The following is a 26,809-nucleotide window of genomic DNA, read 5'->3' on the forward strand; positions in this document are numbered from 1 at the left end:
AAAGACTTCCCATGGAGGCTGAGACTTTCCTCTATGTACACTTAGAGTTATGGGCTTTCTGTCCCTATCCTGTATAGTCATCTTTTACAATAAGAAGGGATTATAGAAATATATTTCTAAATCCACATATCTCAGGTACAAAATTAATAATTTGGTCATGGAAGTTTTTGCCTAATTTCTTAAAGTAGCAGAATAACTCATTCATGTATGCAGCAGTTGCCTTAATTTAAATCATGGTATCTTTGCAGCAAGGGGGCAAGAAATCCAAAGGGCACTAAAGGAGCGCATTCTTGTAATTGATGGGGCCATGGGGACTATGATCCAGCGTCACTCCTTGGAGGAAGAAGACTACCGAGGAGAGGAATTTAAAGATCACAGTACCAGTGTGAAAGGCAACAATGATTTACTGTCTTTAACAAAACCACAAATTATTTTGAACATCCACAAGGTTAGTTTAAAAGAAAATTAGTTGAATATTAAAAGAGTTATATCTTAATATATGATTCTTTTATTCTTTTATATGAGTTGGGTTAGAATAAAATTTAGGGGAAAAGTGCACTTAATTCCTGCATCCTATGCATTTGTTAAAAGAATTCTGACATGATTGGTTTTATGATTGATTTGTTAGTTTTTGGGTGATGTTTGGTTTATTATAGTCCTGGTTACTGGAAGCTGAACCAAGTAACATGCATGAGCTTATTTGAGTTTGTAAACTGAGTGCTAATTAGCTTTTTGAATCAGTGACTTTTATTTATTTTCTGCTTTTCAAACTGATATTGCAATTAAAGCATTTTATCATATCTCATAAGTACAAGACTCAGACCTTTTATGAAAAATAATGAAAGGATGAATAAAAAACATATCAATGAATGCATCGCAGATGTTGCCAAAATGTAAGAGTTAGGCAGCACCTTTATGAGATATCCACCACACTGGTTCACATTGCCTTCTCAGAGTTTGGTGGAAGCATTGTTTTAATGGTAAGTATTATTGTGCACTTTAAGTAAAAATAAACTCTGAAGAATTAGTGTTTAGTGATTTAGTGGATGTTTGGTGGTAGTGCTGTCGAATTGACATACTTGATGGTAACACACATGGTGTATTCACTGGAATATTTTCTTCACCAGTTTGTTGTTTTTCATGATTGGCTTGATTGGTGTCATTGTCATTACCTTATAATATTTATGAAATATAAAATCAGTTAAATCAGTGTAAAAACAGAAAAAAGCATGGCTTTGTGAATGTATAACAGTAGCCAATCAATCGAAAAGCTTTAATTGGACCAAATGTGGCCACTTGCTCATCACTATAGTGTTGCATCTCTTGTTATCTTCTACTGCTATTTTCACACTTGCTGCTCTTCTGATCTTGCTAACTGCATACATACAGTTTTGTTACCCTCGACCAGTGCCCCTCATCATATATATATATATATATATATATATATATATATATATATATATATATATATATATATATATATATATATATATATATATAACCTGTTGATTTAGTGCAGAATTTCAGTGCATTAGCAGAAAAGTAATTAAATGAATATATATCATTAAATGGAATTTACTAAATGAAACGTCCATTAGATAATAGTTCAGTGAGTATACCATCTTTTTTTTTTTTTTTTTTTACTCTACCTAATGAAAATTAGTATTTATTGAGGTATGTTTCATGCAGATAAAAGCTATACCTTCATATACTGCAACTTTGTTTTGTGACAGGCTTACTTGGAAGCTGGTGCTGACATTGTGGAGACAAACACATTCAGTGGAACACGAGTAGCCCAGGCTGACTACCATTTAGAACATATCTGTTACAGGTGAGGTGGGATGTTCTTCATTTGTTCTATCAGATGTTACAAGGTTTTGATTTTTTTCCCTTGCGCAACTTTCAGTGTGGTTTTTGTTGTATACCATCATAATCATCATCATCATCATCATCATTGTTTCATCATCTGGATCTGTGCACATTTTGTGTCCTAAGTATATATATATTTATTTGTGGACACTTCATATTACTTCATCCTATGCTTTAATTTCATGCTTTAATATCTACATGCTCAACATCATCTTTCCTTCCTTTGGACTGCTTTTTTTCTATTCTGTGTTATTACAAAGTATCTGTTTCAGTTGCTTAGTATATTTGATCGTAAGAATGATATCTGATGATCAAATCTGAGACATTTTTAATACTCTTTGATCATATTTCTTGTTTCTTCCCATTCCAAGTTCTTAGATTTTTTTTCTTATGTTACTGTGAACAGATTATATGAAATAGTGTCCCCCTTGCCTGATTATTTTCTGTGTTGACATTTTTGTACTGACTTTCTGTAACTTAAATGTGGCAGTGCTTTTTCTTCTATATGTATATATATGTAATTACCTTCACATATGTTTTGCTTATCACCAGTTTCATGTGTGTTTTCATAATTGCTGAAGTTTCAATGAGAGGCGTGTTATGAAGATATCTTGGATATCTATCCACAGAACATTTGCATAGTTTTTAATAAGACATCCACATCTGCATTTGCTCTGAAATAAATATCTGTATCTGTCCTGCAAACAGGGGAGGATGTTGTAGATTTATTTTTTACATTACAAAGTTAAAGCAAAGTTGAATTGCAAAGTTAAAGATGAAAGTGAATGAAAACATGTTTGCTTAATTATCTACTGAAATTACACCTTATAATCCTTTCTTTAAATTTTACATAACCTAATGAAATGAGAGAGAGAGAGAGAGAGAGAGAGAGAGAGAGAGAGAGAGAGAGAGAGAGAGAGAGAGAGAGAGAGAGAGAGAGAGAGAGAGAGAGAGAGAGAGAGAGATTGTGTGTGCTAAAGTGTGTGAGAAAGTGTTTGTATGTATGTATGTATGTATTTGTGTTTGCTATAATATATGTATATTAAGCATGTTTGTGTATGTTTGTATGTATAAAAGTGAATGAAAACATGTTTGCTTAATTATCTACTGAAATTACACCTTATAATCCTTTCTTTAGATTTTACATAACCTAATGAAATGTGAGAGAGAGAGAGAGAGAGAGAGAGAGAGAGAGAGAGAGAGAGAGAGAGAGAGAGAGAGAGAGAGAGAGAGAGAGAGAGAGAGAGAAATTGTGTGCTAAAGTGTGTGAGAAAGTGTTTGTATGTATGTATGTATGTATTTGTGTATGCTATAATATATGTATATTAAGCATGTTTGTGTATGTATGCATTGTAGGCCATACTCCCTCAAAATTCCCAAGAAAGATTATAATGGTTTGTCTTGAACTTCATATCACACAACTTGTGTGTCTCAAAATTGTCACAAAACTTTAAAATTACAAAGTATTGTATTGTTGTGTAACAAAGCAGCTGCCACCTGGCAATAATTGGTGCTGTATATTGAATTTATTACAAAATCCTGAACATATCACATCCACATCCATGAGGGTGTCATAATTTGATATCAGCAACCATATATGCATCTGCCATTTAGTAGAGATTTAATCTGTATCTACATCTGCAAAACATCTATACAGTATACATACATTTGCAGATCTCTGAATTTTTGACATCAGACATATCTCTAGTTTATTATAGTCTTTGAAAACCAGTGTTTATGTATCAGATGAGCTAGGCAACACACTAATGATTAAATGTTGAAACACTGAACAGTACAATGCACTGTTAGAAATGACACAAGCTTAGATAAATCTGTTATATAAATTCATTTGGAAGACAGTTATATGCTAGTGGTAATTGGTGATTAGATGACTTATCACAACAGAGTAGTAGAGTAAGACCTCTCCCTCTTCTAAGCTCTGTTGTAGAAAGTTAAGTGGAAGGACCGAGTACAAAAGAATGAAAGAGTGATGGATCATTGTGCACCCAAGTAGGTGAGTAAAGAAAAATAAAATTCAAAAGGTTTGATGTTTAATCATTTTAGTATTTTTCATAATTCATAAATTTAATAAGATATTGCATGTATTTTGTATACCCATTGTCCATGAAAATCCCACTATAGGTTCTATGATCATAGATTTCTGATCTGATTCAATTATGTTATCTTTTTATAATCTTTATGTTGAACATTTGTAAATTAAACAAATGGGTTTTATTTCTAAATTAGATTGAACTTGGAATCTGCTCGACTAGCAAGGCGTGCAGCAGATGAAGTATCAGTATCATCAGGAAGGCAACGATATGTTGCAGGTGCAATGGGTCCTACCAACCGAACACTCTCCATCTCTCCATCTGTAGAACGACCAGATTATAGGAATATTAGTAAGTTGATTCATCTTTATTAGGCTCAGTTCAAGTGCAGGCAGTACAATTGCCTATATAAATAGTGCCACAGTGAAATTTTGATACATCCAGCTGGAAGTGGCATCTGGACCTCAGCAATCTACTCAAGATTTTTTTTATATATATAAAATTAGTCTTTTTTTTTTTTTATGTAAGAGGACCACTGGCCAAGGGATCCTCATCAGATTCATAATCCTTCTGAGGGTTAAGGTTAGTGAGGGCATAGAAAACATCACTGCAAAGGATCTTAATGGGTAGTATGAAGTAGTCAGAGGGTGGAGGAGAGGGAGCAACAAGCCCTGAATCATCCAAGATAGAATTTTTAGCAAAGGTTTGAGCAAAGAGTTCATTTTTAGAGTTAGATGAGATGGTGCCATCAGGTTGAAATGGAGGGAAGGATGAAGAAGCAAAGTTATTAAATGTTTTTAGCTAGGTGCCTGAAGTCACAAGAGGAGTTAGATCTGGAAAGATTTTGACATTTTTTTTTATTGATGAAGGAGTTTTTTGGCTAGTTAAAGGACAGACTTGGCATGATTCCAGGTAGAAATATAAAGTGAGATTCAAGTGATGGAAGACTCGAGTATCTTTTGTGGGTCACCTCTCTATCATGTATAATACAAGAACAGGTTGTGTTAAACCAGGGTTTGGAAGGTTTAGGTTGAGAGAAAACTGAGGAATGTATACCTCCATGCCAGACACTGTTACCTCTTATGTGCTTGACACACAGAGACAGGACTCTGATATGGAGGCAGCAGTCATTCCAAGGAAAATCACCAAATTAGCAAAAGCAAAACCCCAGAAGCACCTCCACTTTGGGGATCCTGAGGAGAGATTGGAGTGATAGGACAAGATACAGACATAAGGTTGTGATTAGAGGAACCCAACAGAGAAGACAGAGTAACAGCATAAGCAGAAGGATTAGAGGCTAGGAAAAGGTCAAGAATGCTCAGTGTATCTCCAAGATGGTCAGGAATATGGGTAGGGTATTGCACTAGTTGGTGCAGGTCATGGAGGATAGCAAAGTTAAAGAGTAGTTCACCAGGCTAGTCAGTGAAGAGAGGAAGGCCAAAGGTGGTGGTGAACATTGTCTGAATTGCACCTCTGCTATTTTAACATGGTGCCACAAACTGTTATCCTGTGAAATAGAAGTAATGGGTTCAAGCTTGATGAAGTTATATTAAAAAAGAGATAAAAAGGAATTGGTTCTCAAATAAAATGTTAGATTAATGGAATGGACTCAGTAATCAGTTTGTTAGAGCTAAGTCATTAGATACCTTTAAAACATTAGACAAATTTATGGATGAGGATAATAAATGTAAATAGGTAGGTATGTTCCATACAGGGACTGCCATATGTAGGCCTGAGGGCTTCTTGCACCTTTCCTTTTCTTCTAAGGTACTTATGAAATGTCAGATGAAAATAACTATTGTTATAGTGCAGTTACTTTCATGCACACTGCCTTCACTTACAAGAGGTTGCCTGGTTGATATTGGACTGAGAACTGTTATATTTTTCTTAATTTATTATATGACATTTTAATACCATTTATGCAAAAAAAAAAAAAAATTGACTGATGCCAGCGTGTTTAAATTACTTTTTGTTTGTGCTGATTTATTTAGATAATTAGTATGTATATTTAGTCATAATAAAGACCTCCTTTTAACTCTGGCAATAGATGAAGACTTCAAAAAAGACTCAATAGAAATTTTGACTTTGTATTTTAATAAATTACCTCATATAAGTTCTGCCAGGATCTTGTGTATTTTTTTGCAGCCTGGGATGTGTTGGTGGAAGCCTACATGGAACAAGCCCGAGGACTCCTTGATGGCGGGGTGGACATCCTCCTAGTAGAGACCATCTTTGACACGGCAAATGCAAAAGCTGCCTTATTTGCCATTCAGACTCTATTTGAGACAGAATACAATCCAATACCATTGTTTGTAAGCTTTGAGATGACTTGCCTTTATAACTTCTGAACTATTTTGTACAACTAAATGTTTTGATTCATAATATTTTCTGGTTCTTTGTTGATGTATATGTACATTTATAATGGAGTTCTATTTTCAGGTCTCTGGAACGATTGTGGACAAGTCTGGCCGCACGCTGTCTGGACAGATGGGAGAGGCATTTGTGATCAGTGTGTCCCATGCTCAGCCAGTATGGTGTGTAGTTGGATGTTTCTCTGTTTCATTGCTGTGCTATTTAAATAACTTGCATTTTCCAATGTAAATTATGAATTGCCAGATTTAAAATTATTAACTTTTCAAGAATTAAATTTTTCACCATCTTCCAGTATTGGACTCAACTGTGCCCTGGGTGCTGTAGAAATGAGACCTTTCATTGAGAATATTTGTCAGAACACAAGTGCAGCCATCATTTGCTACCCCAATGCTGGTTTTCCCAATACATTTGGGGAATATGAGGAAACCCCAGAAACTACTGCTAGTCATATATGGGATTTTGCCAAGGATGGTTTAGTGAATGTAGTTGGCGGGTGTTGTGGAACTACTCCAGATCATATCAGGTAATATTAGACTTGGAAGTTTCATCTAAAAGATGGTGTCTATTTTGCCTTGCATTTAATGAATTTTTGTTCAAGATCTGATGAATCTTTTCATAGATGAAAAATATGGAAGCTAAAGAACTATTTAGTTTGTACTTATTTTTCATTGGTTGCCAGGGCCATTGCAGAAGCTGTATCGACCATGAAACCCCGATCTACTCCCTCTGTCCTCTATCAAGATGTCCTACTGCTGAGTGGCTTAGAGCCAATGAGGATCACTTCTGAGACAAACTTTGTTAATATTGGTAAACCTGAGCTTTTGACTAGATCATCTATCCATTTATCTGTATACCAGGCTGACACCCCTACAGAGAAGGGGTAGGAGAGAAAAGTGCACACACACACACACACACACACACACACACACACACACACACACACACACACACACACACACACACACACACACACACACACATGCTTCCAAAATATAAAATTTTTAATTTTGCAGTAATTCTCATCAAGCATAGTTTATTTTGTTTTTCCTTAAACTCCATGATTATATCTTTTTCATTTATTATATGCTTTACTTAAAAACATTCATCATAAATAACAATGAAGCTGACATTCAACACAAAGCTAACATCCTTCATTCTGGAATAAATGGCTATTGATAATGAAAAATACAGAATATCAAAAAATAATGACTATCAAACATTATTTGTAAAAACACTATATCAAGAGACAGAGTACCTTTAATATGCCAGTTAGTTTTCAGACTATTACCCTCTTGTTGCAAGATTAATGTTTTCTGTGAGTAGCATGTTCTTTTTTATTTTGTTATTGTACCATGCACCATGTACAAGAGTACTGCTTATGGTTACCTACTATTACTGAAAACACTTATTCTTAATAATTGTTAAGTGATGAGACACCTTTTTTGCAGAAGAGATTCATTAACCTTTATTCATTGCTCATCATTTGTTCTTGGCAATTGCACGGGGAATATTTTGAAGTTAAAATGACGTATCTTACAGTGTTAAAAGTATGTATTTTAAAGATACTTCACAAAATCAGGTATTTTTGAGAAATGATTATGAGAACCAGAGAGCAGGTTTCTTGTATCAAAATTAGATTTTTGTTTTGCAGATACTACTTTGCCATTGTTCCATTAATTTTAGATGATTTATTGTTTGGATTTCAAAACTTGAAGGTGCTAATAGGAGAGGAAGGTCACTTGGAAGGTGGCAGATTAGGATAAAGAGTACATGTATGAAAGAGATTTTAGTAGAAGTAAAATCCTTGAGCAAACAAAATGGAGATGTTTGGACTGGGGAGGTGGAGGCTCTTCTATCATGGCCAACTTCTTGGGGGATGCTCTTTAAGGAGAGTGAGTCATCAAATAGATAGAATGTTACATATAGAATTAGAACTCAAGGTAATAAAATTACGTGAGGAAAAAATTTATATTGTACACATGTGCCAGCTGAAATAACTATTTAAGTGTTGCATAGTAAAATCTGTTTGGGTTTTACTTGAAACATACAAGTGATCAGATTCTGATGGCATTTTCCAGGTGAAAGATGTAACGTCTCTGGCTCCAAGAAGTTTTGTCGGCTGATTAAAGATGGACTGTTTGAAGAAGCTCTTAGTATTGCAAAGACACAAGTAAGTCTGTGAAATTCAGAGTAACAATACACTACTGCTAGATGTGACTATGTAGTGCACTGTATTTCCCAAGTCCAGTGAGAAAGTGTAGCTGAAAAGGGGCAAAGGGAGTTGCAAATGAAGGATTCCAAGAGTTTCTGAAAGCAATCCTTCATGCTTGTACACCACATCATGTAGATCTCATTCCTTAGGAGAGGAGCCAGTGTTGTATTAGAAACAGTAAGGCAATTTTTCCATGTAATCTCAATAACTTCCTACTATAGTAAGACCAGCCTAATTTGGTGGCTAGGGTGGGGTCAGAATATGGGTGCAGTGCTGCCTCTTTTCCCAAAACAAAACCAGGTGGGTTACTTCCCAGGGGACATGCATGTGGCGAGTGATTCGTGCCTGTGTGAGATCACTTTGCTGTTCTTGATGAGTTCAACGTTTTATTTTATTATCATTTATTTTTTGTTAAGTAAATAATGTATTCTTACATATATTACTTCAAATTACCCTATAAATATTGTTATGCATAACATACTTGCCCACCTTAAACCTGGTGTGAATTAACAAATGTGTCAGGATGAGGTCACCACCTCACTGGGGCCTGGGTCAGGCTGGGTGGGTGAGTGTTGCCCTTCATGATGAATTTAACATATTTTTTCATTATGTAATCAACACATTTTTCACTTGTATTCCTTCAGATTAACTTCTAAATATAGTTATAAATAACATAATTACCTACCTTAAAACAGCTCTAAAACTTAATTAGAATATTTTTTTAGCATTACTGTACAATACTTATACCACATATCTTTATTGATGTATAGATATATATGTTTAATGACTTTAATTTTTGTGGGATATTATAATATTTACATGACAGTTGTATTTATTATTCCTCCATCTTATTTCTAGCACTTTTTAGATGTATCACAGAAGTTACTTAATGTAATTTTAGGAAAAGGCAGAACTGTACCCACACCCTGACTCCACCATAGCCTATAGAAACTTCTGGCCTCATAAGTATTTATGTACAGGTTGGCATTTGAAAATCCGGCCATCCATAATCTGGTTCCTTCAGATTTCCAGCATGGATTTAGGCACGCCATTGTTTTCTGGAGGCACTGTACTCCAGAATCAGCTGTTGGATCTTGCTCACACCTGCTAACAGGCATTTCTTCTCATTTTATAATTTATTTGCTGCTGTATACCCCCATTATAGATTCAGCTAAGAAAAGAGATGGCATAAAATATAAACATTGTGCATTGTTGATTGCAGGGAAAGTGGAAGTGCTAAAAAAAATTGATAGCAGCATGTTTGTGCAAACCATTTGTGAAACATATGACACTGGATTGCAGAGGTAGTCATTTTCTGTTAAATATACAGACCATATATAACCACAACAAAATCTGGCATTTTAGAAAATCTGGCACTCCTCAGGTCCAGAGGTTGCTGGATTTTTTAATGTCAACCTGTTTATGAAGGCATGCAGTCACTTTCTTTACTTGCAACATGGTGTACACTGTTCATGTGTATCTCAGTACAAAGAGCACCCCATGCCCTGTAATACACATTCTGGCAAATACTAGGTGCGATGTTTAGCATAAATTTTAGGACATAAATTTTAAAACAAGGAAATATTTGGAGACTCGTGTACATTTGCTCTAATTTTTGCAGAACATTCTTCTACTACAATAGTGGGAATCTTCCTGCAACTTTTGTGAATTAACTGGAATTTAAATTCTTAAATGAATTTATAAATTTCTTGCTCAGGTTGAAAATGGTGCCCAGATACTTGATGTAAATATGGATGAAGGTCTCCTGGACAGTCATGCAGCAATGTACCGCTTTCTTAACCTGGTATCCACTGAGCCAGACATTTGCAAGGTAAGTGTCATACTTTTATATTCTTGCATGCATCATTATACTCAGATCTGCTACACAGTTTCTCATTCCCACTGAGAATGCATTCACAGGGAAAATAATATTGTACTTTTATGTGGGCAGAACTCAACTTTTATGGTCCCCAAAATTTTAACAGCCTTAAAAAACCTATCTTTTCAACTTAAAGTGGCTTCTTTTATACATTGTCAGTATTATATTTATGAATGCTTTAAGATATACTTTCTAACAAAAAAAAAATCTCAAAGAATTTAAGTATCAAGGGAAGATATTGTGTAACTTTGGTGAGATAAGGGCTATGAAAGGTAGGTGTGTCATAGGATTATTTGTAAGAGTTATGAAAGGGGAAATGTGTCTGTGAATGTGAAGAGAAGTTTGAGGAATAGTACTTCTGTAACAGCACTGAAGTATGAATCAGAACAAGACACAGCAGATAAGAGTACATGCTGGAGAAGCTAATAATCTGACAGGGGTAGGCAGAGTGACAAGCAATGAAAACAGTTATGTACTATGAGCATCTGTGCAAATGATACAACCTATAGTAGTGAAATGGGTGAAAAGGAGAACACTGAGATGGTATGGCTTGGTTGAGAAAATGAAGAGCAAAAAGTTTGTAAAGAAAGTATATGTGTAAAGCTGAAGATGTTAATAGGAGAGGAAGGCTGTGTGGAAGATGGTAGGATAGGATAAAGGAACATATGTGTGAAAAAAGAGGTGTTAATAGAGGCTGAATCAAGAAGGGAGTATTTGATTAGGGAGAGGTGGAGGATCTATTGCCATAGTCATCTACTTAGGGGATGCTCACAGAGGAAGTGAGGTGTCAGAGAGATAAAATGATGAATATATTTACACATGTGAATATAAATATAACAAATTCTTCAAGATAGCAAACAGTATATCTGAAATGGAGTTGTTCTGAATGGATGCCATAGTTATCCACAAGTAGTTTGCAAACATAGAAACATGAAGACTGTAACACCTTCCTTGCCTATTGCTTATTTCCTTAAAGAAATGCTCTCAAATACTGTTTAAAATACTGTTAAAAGGTATAAGCTGGTCAACAATCACTCATTACTTCTTGCTGGTGGTGTAAAAGAAACAAACAAGGTATAGAATTGTTTTCTTTTCACTTTCAGGTTCCCATTTGTATTGATTCTTCAAATTTTGATGTCATTGAGACTGGCTTGAAAGTCATCCAGGGGAAGTCCTTGGTCAACTCCATCTCTCTCAAGGAGAGTGAAGAGGATTTTATCTGTAAAGCCAAGTTAATCAAGAAGTATGGAGCAGCAGTAGTTGTCATGGCCTTTGATGAAAAAGGACAGGTAAGATATTGGTCATTGGTCTGTACATATACAGTCATATCTCATGATTCTAATGTCCTTCAATTCGAACAACTCCCAATTTGACCAGGATTGGCGAACAAATTTTGTCATCCAATTCGAACACAAACACCGGTTCAAGCGATGCCACTCGGACCATCAATCAAGCAACTACTATCATCCACTCAAGTTAGTGTATTACTTGTTAATTGTTTGATTTATTGGTGTGTTATGAATGAGGCGTATAATACAATAAATACCAAATGTATACTATCATCTATAGTGGTAACAGGTTGTTGAACCAGAGTTGTTGACTGAGCTGATGGGCAGCACAGGTGGATGAAGCACAAAATGTGTGTGTGTTCTCTCTCTCTCTCTCTCTCTCTCTCTCTCTCTCTCTCTCTCTCTCTCTCTCTCTCTCTCTCTCTCTCTCTCTCTCTCTCTCTCTCTCTCTTTCTTTTCCTCTTTGCTCCCTCCCCCTTTCCTGTCCTCTTCCCCCTTCCCATCCCCTCCTCCCCCTTCCCTGACCCTCTCCCCCATCCCTCCCATCCTCTCTATTCCACACACCCTCCCTCCTTCCACTCTCTCTCTCTCTCTCTCTCTCTCTCTCTCTCTCTCTCTCTCTCTCTCTCTCTCTCTCTCTCTCTCTCTCTCTCTCTCTCTCTCTCTCTCTCTCTCTCTCTCTCTCTCTCTCTCTCTCTCTCTCTCTCTCTCTCTCTCTCTCTCTCATTCTTTATTATTTTCACTTCATCCTTTCACACTCTTTCTCACATATAATTTAATTTTCTTTCTCCATCAGTCTCATTCTGTTTAACAACTCTCAGGATTGTTCTTACTTTCACAGAGAGAGAGAGAGAGAGAGAGAGAGAGAGAGAGAGAGAGAGAGAGAGAGAGAGAGAGAGAATTTTAGTGAAAAAATAAAAATTGTATACACAACTGTTTTCAAGACTGAAGATGCCAGGAACTTTTGATGACTCATCATTTTGAGGTTGGTGTTTAGGTATTAAGAATGGTATTTTGCATTAAATTTTAGGGTCTTTGTTTTTGTATGTGACCCACTTTTTGTGTTTTTTTTTAGGATGGTTCAGGTGCCGTGTTATATGTCAAAATAAATGGTACTTCATGTTTTTGTGTACTGTATTTTTCAGTAATTCAGGTTATTTTCATTCAATTCTGTTTAGGGTACAACATAAACCCATAAAAAAAGAAAAAAATAGGGGAATTTTGGGACCTAGGACAGATTAATTCCTATCACATTAATTTGAATGGGATAAATTGCTTCTCAATTTGAACATTCCAATTTGAATAGCCTGAATCAACTAAGTTTGAATCATGAGGTACTGATATATATATATATATATATATATATATATATATATATATATATATATATATATATATATATATATATATATATATATATATATATATATAACCAGCAGCAGGTGGTGAAGGTTATTTCAGACCCACATGATGACACGAATCATTTATTGAATCCAATTGAATCCAGTCAAAACCTGAAGACATACATTAATGATCATAGACAATATTCTATATGAATAATTTGTGTAATACAAGTATGATTCTGCACATTACTTATAGGGTAATGTATTCTTACACAGACAGTTATTAAACTCACGTGTTTGGGTCTTGGGGTAATCGTTCAGTAATGCGTACGCCCTTTCTGACAGGTGTTCTAGGTAGGTCTATCTACTTCTGTCTCTGCACCAACACATGTCCTCCCTGCACAAGTGTCCTCAGCAAAGTGTCTATCGTCCTCAGATACTCCCTGGGTTCCTACCCTGTCCATCGTTATCCATTAGCGACAGCGATAAGGCCGGCCTCATCTTAGCCTCATGTCATAACAAGCATCCTTCATCTCCTTGCATCAACAATACCTCAACACCAACCATACAAGGAATTTGCTGACTTAGGCCTTGTCTTGGTCCTTGCCCTGACCTCCAGGTCTTTTCCTTTCTCATTAACAAACTTGCTTGCACAACAGCAACTTCTTTCACCTGCTTGGCAGTAACAATATATATATATATATATATATATATATATATATATATATATATATATATATATATATATATATATATATATATATATATATATATATATATATATATATATATATATATATATATATGCTGGATGTCCTGTGAGGAAAGTCACATATTCTTGGAAATGAAAGACCAAATCATTCAAAGTCAGAACTATTCTATGGTCAAATGCCTTTAACACAATGGTTTATAAGTTACAGGACATGTCATTTAGTTAGCTAGTTCACCATCCTGGTGAACTAGCCTACAACTTTGCTATCCTCCATGATCCTAGAGCAATTGGTGCAACACCCTACTCGTATTCCTGACCGTCTTGGAGACTCGCCCAACATTCTTGACCTTTTCCTGACCTCTAATCCTTCTGCTTATGCTGTCACCCTTTCTTCTCCGTTGGGCTCCTCCGATCACAATCTCATATCTTTATCTTGTCCTATCACTCCAATCCCTCCTCAGGATCCCCCTAAGCGAAGGTGCCTCTGGCGTTTTGCCTCTGCTAATTGGGGGGACATGAGGAGGTATTTTGCTGATTTTCCTTGGAATGACTTCTGCTTCCGTGTCAGAGACCCGTCTTTATGTGCTGAGCGCATAACAGAGGTGATAGTGTCTGGCATGGAGGCGTACATTCCTCACTCTTTTTCTCGTCCTAAACCTTCTAAACCTTGGTTTAACACAGCTTGTTCTCATGCTATACATGATAGAGAGGTAGCCCACAAAAGGTACTTAAGCCTTCCATCACCAGAATCTCATGCACTTTATATTTCTGCCCGGAACCATGCCAAGTCTGTTCTCCAACTAGCCAAAAACTCCTTCATTAACAGAAAATGTCAAACCCTTTCAAGATCTAACTCCCCTCGTGATTTCTGGCATCTAGCCAAAAATATCTCCAATAACTTTGCTTCTTCTTCTTTCCCTCCTCTACTTCAACCAGATGGCACCACTGCTATCACATCTATTTCTAAAGCTGAACTCTTTGCTCAAACCTTTGCTAAAAACTCTACCTTGGACGATTCTGGGCTTGTTCCTCCCTCTCCTCCACCCTCTGACTACTTCATGCCACGTATTAAAATTCTTCGCAATGATGTTTTCAATGCCCTTGCTGGCCTAAACCCTCGGAAGGCTTATGGACCTTATGGGGTCCCTCCTATTGTTCTCCGAAACTGTGCCTCCGTGCTTGCACCTTGCCTAGTCAAACTCTTTCAGCTCTGTCTGTCAACATCTACCTTTCCTTCTTGCTGGAAGTTTGCCTACATTCAACCCGTTCCTAAAAAGGGTGACCGCTCTAATCCCTCAAACTACCGTCCTATTGCTTTAATTTCCTGCTTATCTAAAGTTTTTGAATCTATCCTCAACAGGAAGATTCTTAAACATCTATCACTTCACAACCTTCTATCTGATCGCCAGTATGAGTTCCGTCAAGGCCGCTCTTCTGGTGATCTTCAGGTTTTCCTTACTGAGTTTTGGTCATCCTCTTTTAGAGACTTTGATGAAACTTTTGCTGTTGCCTTGGGCATATCAAAAGCCTTTGATAGAGTCTGGCACAAAGCTTTGATTTCCAAACTACCGTCCTACGGTTTCTATCCTTCTCTCTGTAACTTCATCTCAAGTTTCCTTTCTGACCGTTCTATTGCTGCTGTGATAGATGGTCACTGTTCTTCTCCTAAATCTATTAACAGTGGTGTTCCTCAGAGTTCTGTCCTGTCACCCACTCTCTTCTTATTATTCATTAATGATCTTCTAAACCAAACTTCTTGTCCTATCCACTCCTATGCTGATGATACCATCCTGCACTTTTCCACGTCTTTTCATAGACGTCCAACCCTTCAGGAGGTAAACATATCACGCAGGGAAGCCACAGAACGCCTGACTTCTGATCTTTCTAAAATTTCTGATTGGGGCAGAGCAAACTTGGTATTGTTCAATGCCTCAAAAACTCAATTCCTCCATATATCAACTCAACACAACCTTCCAGACAACTATCCCCTCTTCTTCAATGACACTCAACTGTCCCCCTCTTCTACACTGAACATCCTCGGTCTGTCCTTTACTTATAATCTGAACTGGAAACTTCACATCTCATCTCTAGCTAAAACAGCTTCTATGAAGTTAGGTGTTCTGAGACGTCTCCGCCAGTTTTTCTCACCCCCCCAGCTGCTAACTCTGTACAAGGGCCTTATCCGTCCATGTATGGAGTATGCTTCACATGTCTGGGGGGGTTCCACTCATACTGCTCTTCTAGACAGGGTGGAATCAAAAGCTTTTCGTCTCATCAACTCCTCTCCTCTAACTGACTGTCTTCAGCCCCTCTCTACCGCTATTTTCATGCCAACTGCTCTTCTGATCTTGCTAACTGCATGCCTCCCCTCCTTCCGCGGCCTTGCTGCACAAGACTTTCTTCTTTCTCTCACCCCTATTCTGTCCACCTCTCTAACGCAAGAGTTAACCAGTATTCTCAATCATTCATCCCTTTCTCTGGTAAACTCTGGAACTCCCTGCCTGCTTCTGTATTTCCACCTTCCTATGACTTGAATTCCTTCAAGAGGGAGGTTTCAAGACACTTATCCACCAATTTTTGACCACTGCTTTGACCCTTTTATGGGACTGGCATTTCAGTGGGCATTTTTTTTATTAGATTTTTGTTGCCCTTGGCCAGTATCCTTCCTACATAAAAAAAAAAAAAAAGTGTGGACACATAAATGACAAGTGAATTTTTTTCCCAGCTGCTCTTAGGAAGGAAATACAGGATGATTTGTACATCAGGGAGTATGTTGGCAATACTGTAGATTATGGGTTAAATATATTTTCACTGTGATGTTATTTTCAGGCTGTGGATGTAGACAGCAAAGTCAGGATTTGTCAACGATCATATAAAATTCTGGTGGAAAAGGTTGGATTTAACCCAAATGATATAATCTTCGATCCTAATATCCTGACAGTGGCTACAGGAATAGAGGAACACAACATGTATGGCATGAATTTTATTGAAGCTACTAAAATAATAAAGGTAAGATAAATAAGATTATGTAATACTGTGTGTAGGGTTGTTATGATTGGCATTTTTTTTTTTTTTTTTTTTTTTTTTTTTTTTTTTTTTTTTTTTTTTAGTTTTATGATACATTAATAATTTTAACCAACAGTGGTAGTGAGTTATTTGGTAATGTGATTCCTTAAAAAGTAAAGTGTAATACAAATCTTTCTTTACAGGCTACTTGTCCTGGAGCACGAGTGAGTGGAGGAGTGAGCAACTTCTCTTTCTCATTCCGTGGAAAGGACGTTATGCGTGAAGCTATGCATTCAGTTTTCTTGTATCATGCCATCAAAGCTGGAATGGATATGGGAATTGTAAATGCTGGCTGCTTGCCTGTTTATGATGACATTGAGCCAGAGCTGTTAAAGTTGTGTGAAGCACTCTTGTGGAATACTGACCCAGATTGCACTGAAAAACTACTTGCCTATGCTGACCAAAGTACTAACCAATTGAGAAACAGTGTTGTGCAAGATGACTGGAGAATCAGAAGTGTTGAAGAAAGATTGCAATACTCTCTTATAAAGGGGATTGATAAATTTATTGAGGAAGACACTGAGACAGCTCGATCAGATTCATCAAGATATCCTAGGCCACTGAATGTCATTGAGGGTCCTCTTATGAGTGGTATGAGTGTAGTGGGGGAGCTATTTGGTGCTGGGAAGATGTTTTTACCTCAAGTAATCAAGAGTGCACGAGTCATGAAGAAGGCTGTAGGTTACCTCATCCCGTTCATGGAGGAGGAACGAGCTTCAATGATGAACCAACTAGATGGTGAACCAGAGAAAGAGAGGTACAATGGTACCATTATTCTAGCCACAGTTAAAGGAGATGTCCATGATATTGGCAAGAATATTGTAGGAGTGGTGCTGGGCTGTAATAACTATAAAGTAATTGACTTGGGTGTGATGTGTTCAAGTGATAAGATCTTACAGTGTGCCATTGCAGAGAAAGCAGACATCATCGGACTCTCTGGACTCATAACTCCTTCCCTTGATGAAATGATACATGTAGCCAAAGAGATGGAGAGAGTTGGCCTTCAGGTACTACTTTATCAGTACTGAGTTTATTGCATTTTAAAATAAAACACATAAAGCTACTGAAACAGTTATTTTATCAGTTTTTAAAATGGTTTGTTACCTTTTAATTGTATTCACTTGCTTCTATCAAGTTATTAATTAATTTGCTTTGTGATAGCTAGTGATTCTCAAGGCTTGTTGATTGTATCCTGATACATTTCTCAATTCCTCAACAGATTCCTCTCCTGATTGGTGGAGCCACTACTTCACGAACCCATACTGCTGTTAAGATTGCAACTAAATACAGAAATCCTGTGGTACATGTGGTGGATGCTTCCAAAAGTGTGGTGGTGGTAAGTAATTGATACTGTTAAGTTTCTAATGAAAAGTTCCCCATTTTTTACTTTGTTAGTAAGATTTAACTTGTCTGATTGTGCTCACCTATGTCATCATGTAGATTACTTTATTACTAGTACTTTGTATCTCATACATATCTCAGTCACAAATTGATAGTAGTTCAGTATCAATATACATATAGTAATTATGTTTTGAATATAAATGAAAAGAAGTTAGGATAGCATTATCATTGGTATGATTCATTTGATGAATGATGACTAAGGAGGATTCTATCATGCATGAGTGTACTCATTAAGAGTGCTTGCACTAAATAAGCCATAGTCACTTGTTCCTTTATTTCCTGAGAAAAATGACTGGCTGGCTGTTTATCTATTTATATTTTTAATCCTGTTCTTAAGAACTCCTGTAAAGGATTGGCCATAGTAGGGATCTACAAGATAACAGCCATCTGATTCAGAAGAGAATATTTGGGAAACAACAAACCCAATGATAAGAATTTATGCTGTGAATATGTTTTATATTTGTATTCATTTATTCATATTAAGCATAAATATATTGTCCATTATTTATTTATCTATATATTTATATTTATATGAAAAAAGAGATCACCAAAGGGTTATAAAACAAAATTTGCTCATTTCTGGTCCAAAAATGAAAACAGAAGAGTTCTAAGATGGGTATAGTCAGTTTAATTCTTAAGTTGTTTTCAAACTCCTCTCTTAGAGGAGGGCAAGTTGTAGGATACTGGAGAAAATCAGTGATGTATGATTGATCATTAAAGAAATGTTAGGTATTAGGTAATTACTGGGTATGGAATGTGTTGAAGGTATATGGAACAGTTAAATTAATTTTTATCTATTCATTAATTCATTCTAAGCCTCATCTCTATATCTATTCTTGTATTCACAGAATATGTAATTTTAGATACAAGAGACACTTTACCTCTTCAGGCTAATAACCATTCAAAATTACATTCATCCTCCTACCATCTATCACCTTTATGCAATTCATTGCTTTACTTTTCATCTCATTCTGATTGTCTTCCTTTTATGCTCTTATTAGCTTCCTTTCAAGTGGTCTCAATCTCTCTCTGCAGAATCAATCCTCTTCCTTACTAGACTCCAGCTTTTACATATTTGTAACATTCCCACATTCATATCTCTTACAATATAGAACAACCAAGGTGTCATCACAAAACCTTACTAAAGTCCCATTCAAACAGGAAACCATTTACTCATGTTATTTCCTATTCTAACACATTTTCTCCTATTTATATAAAACTTATCTTTCCTTTTAACAATTTAACATCTAGTTCATACAATCAAAAAGAGTAAACAATTCTTCCTTCTCTATTTTGTCATGTGCTTTATCTAAATCCATGAATGCTCAAAACGTATCTTCACCTTTTGCTAAATACTTTTCACACAAGAAATATTTGGTTCATGCAATTCCTTGAGCTTCTAAAGCATCATTGCTCCTCACATATCATTCCCTCTGCCCCTTCTGAAGACATCTTTATCAACATTTTACCAGTCACCCACTGTCAAATTATTATAGTCAGAATGTGTTATTTCATGGAAATTTGAGACTGAATTTTATTTAATTCTTCAGTGCTCATCATTACTGGACAGAAAAATGCATGATGATTTTATTGAAGATCTCAATGAGGACTATGAAATAATCAGAGAAGACCACTATGAAAATCTGAAGGATAAGAAATATGTGACCATTAATGAAGCCCGTAAGCATTCCTTCAAGATTGACTGGGATTCAGGATTCAAACCAGGTATGAGATCCACTTTTCTTTCTTTGCAAGTGACTGGAGAAGTTACAATTGTTGCTGTGCATTAATCTTCTGATGAAGATTCTCTCTCTCTCTCTCTCTCTCTCTCTCTCTCTCTCTCTCTCTCTCTCTCTCTCTCTCTCTCTCTCTCTCTCTCTCTCTCTCTCTCTCTCTCTCTCTCTCTCTCTCTCTCTCTCTCTCTCTCTCTCTCTCTCTCTCTTATGCCACTTATGACTATATATATATATATATATATATATATATATATATATATATATATATATATATATATATATATATATATATATATATATATATATATATATATATATATATACTGAGTAATCTCTCAGTTATCTTCGGACTTATACCCCTATGTAGAGTTCTTCAGTCTTGTGAGATGATTTTAACTGTCATCAATTCTACATATGTACTGTGTTAGACTGTTTGAGAGCTTGTATTTTGTTTTTTAGTATCTTTCTGCAGTGTTACTTTATGTGTGTTGGCTTTTGAGTTTCTTTACTTTTTTTTCCATAGTTGTCATCTCATTTTTTTCTTTGATTGTCATCTTTGATTGTCAGTTAAGTCCTCATGTGTTTCCATTTGTCTTGGCCACAAGTATGAGTACTTATTTTTTTATCCTCATCTTGTATATGTCCAGCTTTTCTGTTAGAATGTTTAGTAACTTTTCTTTTTCTTTGTTTAGAGGCAGTGATACTAAGCATTTTTCACCCTGTGATCACTGGGCTCAATTTATTCACATCGCTAGATTCTTTATTGTGTTTAGTGATGTCTTTAAGAATATGTTGTTAAGGGTATTTTCATTCTTCATTGCAAAGTATTAGCTCTTACATAGAAGAATGTATTCACCTATAAATTATGCCTTACTCCAAATTTTCTGAATTAATCATCCTTATCACTTTGTATATTTATTCCAAAATTTCTTGTACTATTATCCTTTTACTCTTTTGCCTGGTTTTTGTGAAAGAATACTGGGTCTTGTGCTCTTCTAAACTTTTATGAACAGTGGCACTTCTCTTCATCATAGGCTTGTTTTGGTGTATGCACTTGTATGGTTTTGATTTTGTAACCATTGCCTGATTTTTAAGTATGTTACTTTTCTTAGAACTATAAGAATTTCTATTATCCCAAAATTAATTTTTTGCTAGAAAGCCTTCTTCATTTATTTACTTTTTTGGCTTTTGCCCTTTACACCAAAAAAGTTATGTACCCATTATTGTTGAATGTGTGAACTGCCCAAAAAAGGCTGTTTGTCTTACCATCAATTACAAGAAATAAGTGTATGTTATCTTTGACAAACACAATAAAGTGTTTAAGTGTTTACTGTAAGGATGCGATGATATACAGTTGTTGCAAATTTCTGGACCCCACTATTGAAAAGATACACACTGACACCCTAGAGTTTTACATTTGCAGTGCTATACATGAAGTACTTAAGAAGTTTCTGGTGACATAGCATTTTTTTGGTGCTCAGTGTGTAGGCTTATGGCATAGTCTGGTCTCAGTGTGAGAGCAAATACTAATCATAAAAGGATTAGGGTTTGGATCAGTTTTGCCAGCCCAGTGGATTTTACTTTTATTCAAGATGAGTTATACACATATGAACAAGGAGGATAAAGCTCATGTTTTGCATGGTGACAAAAAAATTTGTCAACTGATCAGCTGACTGGACAAACCAAATCCATTTTCCTTGCTGATATCATCCTCTAAAACTTTTTTTTTTCTGTAAGCTATGGAAGACCACTAGGACTACAGACAACCTTCTTTGTTGAAGGTGATCAAGAACTCTTGGCAGGTTTTATCTGAACTAGGAGTAAACCGTCTTTCAGTGCTAAATGACTTCCGTTCAGTGTATCCAACATCAACTGGTAGACTAGCAGTAAACTTATTTATCTTTTTTAATTCTATTTAAAAGCTACTACCTGGTTAATGCAGTCAAAAAAAATGTTTCACAACCCTTGCATATCTGTTCTTTAATATGCTTTCTTTAAATCTATGAATGCCCAGAAGGCATCCTTATCTTTTGCTGAATAACATTCCAGGTACCTGTTTCACAAGACCTAGTTTGGAATAATATCACTGTTCATCACAAATCCCTTCCTCTTTGCCCTCTTTAGTTCTCTTGATCATCACTTTCTCTGAAATACTCAAAAGACTCATACCCTTAAAACTAGCACATTTATGCAAAGGAACCATTTCTGGTCATATTATTCCTTATTGTAATCTACTGTAATATGATATGGCTATTTTTTTTTTTCTGTCCTTCAATTGTAGCACTGAGCTACTTGGCTAAGGAAAGTCACCCACACATGAAAGAAGAGTTGATTCTGTTGTAGCTGGTAATGTTCAGATGTTAGACGCTGGACAGTGATTTAAAAGGTGGAAGGATGAAAGAATTTAGTCTAAGGTTGAGAACTAATCAGGAAATGGTCTGAAAGAGCAGTAGCCTCTAATGCATGTTAATGATCTTACTGTATATTAAAATGTGGTTGGTGCTAGTTTCACTTGTCACTTTTCACTTGATGCTTGATATTTTAAATGTTTCTAACAAATATTTCAGTATAGTTATATCCAGCAAGTGATTTACATACAGCATTTTTATGGGGCACCACTGCACATACTGCAGTTTGCTTAGCAAAGAAAAATTTTGTTATTTTCAAGATATGTTGTTTGTACAGTAAACTTCAGTCATCAGCCTGCAATCTGAGTTAAGTAAATGAATGTGTAAGATAAAATCCAAGTTGCATGAACTTATGAAGTAACAAAGTTATGTCATATTTATATTTCTAAATTATATGAGATGTAACCATGGTCTGTTTTTCTATTTCAGTTGTTCCAAAATTTCTGGGCACAAAGGTATTTAAGAATTATGACTTGTCATTATTAGTGCCGTATATTGATTGGAAGCCATTCTTTGATGTGTGGCAGTTACGTGGAAAATATCCTAATAGAGGCTTTCCAAAGATTTTCAATGATGCTACTGTTGGTAAGTATACTTCAATTTTTGGTATATAGATCATCAATAAGTAATTAGTTAAGTATAGTAAAGAAACCTAGAATATACAGCTATAATGAAATTACTAATAAAGAAAAGATTTTCTTTATGTTGCTATAAGGTTGGATCTTATTTCAAAAGACAATCATAACCAGTATGTCACAGCTGTGAATTACAACCAGCACATGAAAAGATAGATTCAATTTATTGGAATAATAGGTGAAAAAGGTATTTCTGATTGTATGATTCAGGAAAATTATTTGTAGGGAGATGTACTTTATAGCCAGTTAGCTACTTGAAGAACATTATTGAAAAGTGCTATATTATAAAGACAAACAAATATATTGGCACTTGAATCATTGTTGTTTTTGGAAACAGGAGAAGAAGCTAGGCGTGTCTTTGATGATGCCCAAAAGCTGCTGTCTAGGATTCTCTCCCAAGGCAGCATACAGGCTCAGGGTGTGGTTGCCTTTTACCCAGCCAACAGCACAGGAGATGACATTGAGCTCTATGAAGATGAATCACGATCTAAGGTTGTGGCCAGACTCTTTGGTCTAAGACAGCAGGTAAAGTATTAGGGGAAAAAAAAAAAAAAAAAATATATATATATATATATATATACATACATACATACATACATACATGCATGCATACATACACACACATACATACATACATACAGTAAATCTTTGTTTTACCGGACCCTGTTATAGTGGATTTCTGTGTTTGACGGACACGTATGGCCTACAGACCATCCATCAGATTTACCGGATAAATGTTAGTAAATGAGGCGGAACATCCAGCCACTGGCCAGAATATTAATATTGATAATTCACTAAATGCTTACAACACATTCCACAGTATTTTATATCAGGTACATGTTTGTCATCATCACAAATATTTTATTACACTGTGGTGTGTTGGCATGTTTGCAGCTCCCTTCCAGTGGAGCTCACCCTTGTAAGATATCCTGGTAAGTGGCGGTGCTGGCGAGGGAGTGAGTGAGGGTGGGAGGGAGGGGGGATGGTGGGAGTGGTGGTGGTGAACGCACACCACACCGACCAGGGTTGTGCTGTCTGCCGTAGTTATGGTATTTCTATCATAATTTGGTGTTTGTCTGCCATCTGTCATACATTGTCTACCATACACTATGCCATAAGGTATAGAAAAATGTCATAATTTTCACATTGCTGTATAATAATTTGGGCTGGCCGGCAGCACAACCATGGCACCCACACACTGCTTCTGCCTCAGTCTTGTACCGGCAGATGTTATTAGAGATTGTGGCGCTCCTAACCCACTCACCACCGCTTTTATTGGATTTTTGCCTTTAACGTTAGTGGCTTCATCTCAATTAGTCCAGTATAACAAGGGTTTACTGTATATATATATATATATATATATATATATATATATATATATATATATATATATATATATATATATATATATATATATATATATATATATATATACATCAATGAAACCAGATCTTGCACTATAGTGCTCCAATTTGACAAAAAACAGATGAAGATAGCAAAGTGTGAAGCTACACCATCCATCACATTATTAAACACTGATCTTATACAATTAATTAATTTGATTTACATACATAAACAATGTCCAGTCTTTGAGTGAGCTTTCAGCTATAAAGGAATTACTAATGATCATAATTTTACCATAGGTCAGTTTAAAAAAAAACATTTTCCGAAAAAAAAAACTCAAATATATCACACCAAGAGCTTTGTTGATTTCCACTGTATGTTGAAATATACTATTTTCAAGATATCTTTCATGCTGTCGCAATCTCACTAATACTTAAGATATTTTGGCCTTTTTTCTCATCCCTTCAAAATTCACTGACTGACATTTAGACCAAAAAATCTTACCTGTAGAAGTAGGGACCCACTTAGTCAGGATAAAATGCTTTAAATGATGGCTCATATTTGCTATGTGGTTCCTGTTAGTTCCATTTTTAGAAAGTGTAGTAAAGATGCAAACCACATGAACATAGAAATGGGTTAAGATGCCTCTTGGAGCAAGGGCACCTATGTATATTAGTCACTAGTGTTTTCTTCCAATACCCACTTTGTATGATATTTATGGTAATCTTTGTTAACATCATTGTCTTATCAATCCCTGAATATTTTGACATGTATTTATACCATTAAAAGAAGATGTTTATAGCATAACAACAAAAACAATAAAAAAAATCTTTATACATGACAGCAGTACCAGACAACTTACCATTATGTGGTATACTATGTTCCTAGTACCAACCACAGTTAGTAGTGTGAGTGAGCTAAGCTCATTCACACACCAAGGTAAGTTGAAACATTAAATTATCTCTAAATTGCTGTATGGTTTTGTCAATATTTCATATATGTACCCAGATAAGATGCTCGATGATGGACTGAATTCAGTTCCCACTACCAGAGTGGAGTATATAAGTCATGAACAAATATTCTTGGGATAAACTCTTACTCTGCCATTTTACCTTCCAGAGGATTATTATGAACAAGGAGGTATGCTAAAAATGTACAAAGATTTTAGTTTGATTTTATCAACTTCTAAAAGAGGAGGCACAAGGACTCATTTGCTGTATCTCAGGATTTCTTTGATTAAGGTGAAGATGACATCAAGTATAGTATTTCAGCTTCAGTTTAATCTATTTACAGGCAGAGAAAGAGGCACAAGGCACCTTTTGCTGCATCTCAGACTTTATTGCTCCTCGGGAAAGTGGCATCCAAGATTACATAGGCATGTTTGCTGTCACTGCTGGTTTTGGAGTTGATGCTTTGTGTGCAGAGTGAGTGATCATCCAAGAAACTCTTGATGAAAACATTATAATATCTTTCTGCTGCTTAGTATTATGTAGAGCATAATCTGTAATCTTTTGAAAGTAATTGTACTGAGGCTCTAATTCTATCAGTCTTTATGTATATGAGTGGATTAACATTTACTGCTAAGTTGTATCTTAAACTTACAAACTCTCTCTCTCTCTCTCTCTCTCTCTCTCTCTCTCTCTCTCTCTCTCTCTCTCTCTCTCTCTCTCTCTCTCTCTCTCTCTCTCTCTCTCTCTCTCTCTCTCTCTCTCTCTCTCTCTCTCTCTCTCTCTCTCTCTCTCTCTCTCTCTCTCTCTCTCTCTCTCTCTCTCTCTCTCTCTCTCTCTCTCTCTCTCTCTCTCTCTCTCTCTCTCTCTCTCTCTCTCTCTCTCTCTCTCTCTCTCTCCAGATTCCAACAGGATTATGATGATTATAGTGTCATCCTGGTGAAAGCCCTTGCTGACAGATTAGCAGAAGCATTTGCTGAAGAGCTACATGAAAAAGTAAGGAAAGATTTATGGGGCTATGCAAATAATGAAGACCTGCAAGCTAGTGAAATGCACAGAGTCAAATATGAGGTAAGTATTTATGTATTATTTACTCATATGAATTATATCTCAGCCAAATTGATCCAGACACATGGGTATTTAGTGTGTAATTTTTCCCTGTTTCCCATCATATCCTTTGTTTACAGTTTTGTTTGTTTCATAATTTATAGTAATATGTACATTAACTTCATATCATTATAAGTTTTCTGTCAAGTTGTAAGACATTTGAATCTTAATTGTGTGTCCTCAGGGAATACGGCCTGCCCCAGGTTACCCAATTCAGCCAGATCACCAGGAAAAACAGACAATGTGGAAACTGATGAAGGTAAAAGAACATACAGGTATTGGCTTAACAGAAGCATTAGCAATGACTCCAGCTGCTTCTGTCTCTGGCTTGTATTTTGCTCACCCAGACAGGCCATTACTTCTCTGTGGGAAAACTGGGAAAAGATCAGGTTAGTTTTTTTTAAATCTCTTTGAATTGTATTATAATGATGCAACAG

The 26,809-nt window shown here is 35.9% G+C and overlaps 1 protein-coding gene across 1 annotated transcript in view; it reads left to right on the top strand.

The window, feature by feature from the left end:
- LOC135100006 (methionine synthase-like) overlaps window positions 1-26,809 on the top strand; it is a 33,982-nt gene that overhangs the window by 6,358 nt on the left and 815 nt on the right. The window contains 20 exon segments of the mRNA XM_064002828.1: window positions 249-448; window positions 1,734-1,831; window positions 4,117-4,271; window positions 6,066-6,232; window positions 6,360-6,454; window positions 6,586-6,816; window positions 6,973-7,100; window positions 8,372-8,463; window positions 10,223-10,336; window positions 11,488-11,673; window positions 16,558-16,737; window positions 16,938-17,801; window positions 18,014-18,130; window positions 19,746-19,920; window positions 22,769-22,924; window positions 23,312-23,499; window positions 25,612-25,742; window positions 26,168-26,336; window positions 26,557-26,715; window positions 26,717-26,761. Of these exon segments, the coding sequence (XP_063858898.1) occupies window positions 249-448; window positions 1,734-1,831; window positions 4,117-4,271; window positions 6,066-6,232; window positions 6,360-6,454; window positions 6,586-6,816; window positions 6,973-7,100; window positions 8,372-8,463; window positions 10,223-10,336; window positions 11,488-11,673; window positions 16,558-16,737; window positions 16,938-17,801; window positions 18,014-18,130; window positions 19,746-19,920; window positions 22,769-22,924; window positions 23,312-23,499; window positions 25,612-25,742; window positions 26,168-26,336; window positions 26,557-26,715; window positions 26,717-26,761 (3,650 nt within the window).

This window comes from Scylla paramamosain, chromosome 4 (genome assembly GCF_035594125.1).
Source record: "Scylla paramamosain isolate STU-SP2022 chromosome 4, ASM3559412v1, whole genome shotgun sequence".
NCBI classification, from domain to species: domain Eukaryota; kingdom Metazoa; phylum Arthropoda; class Malacostraca; order Decapoda; family Portunidae; genus Scylla; species Scylla paramamosain.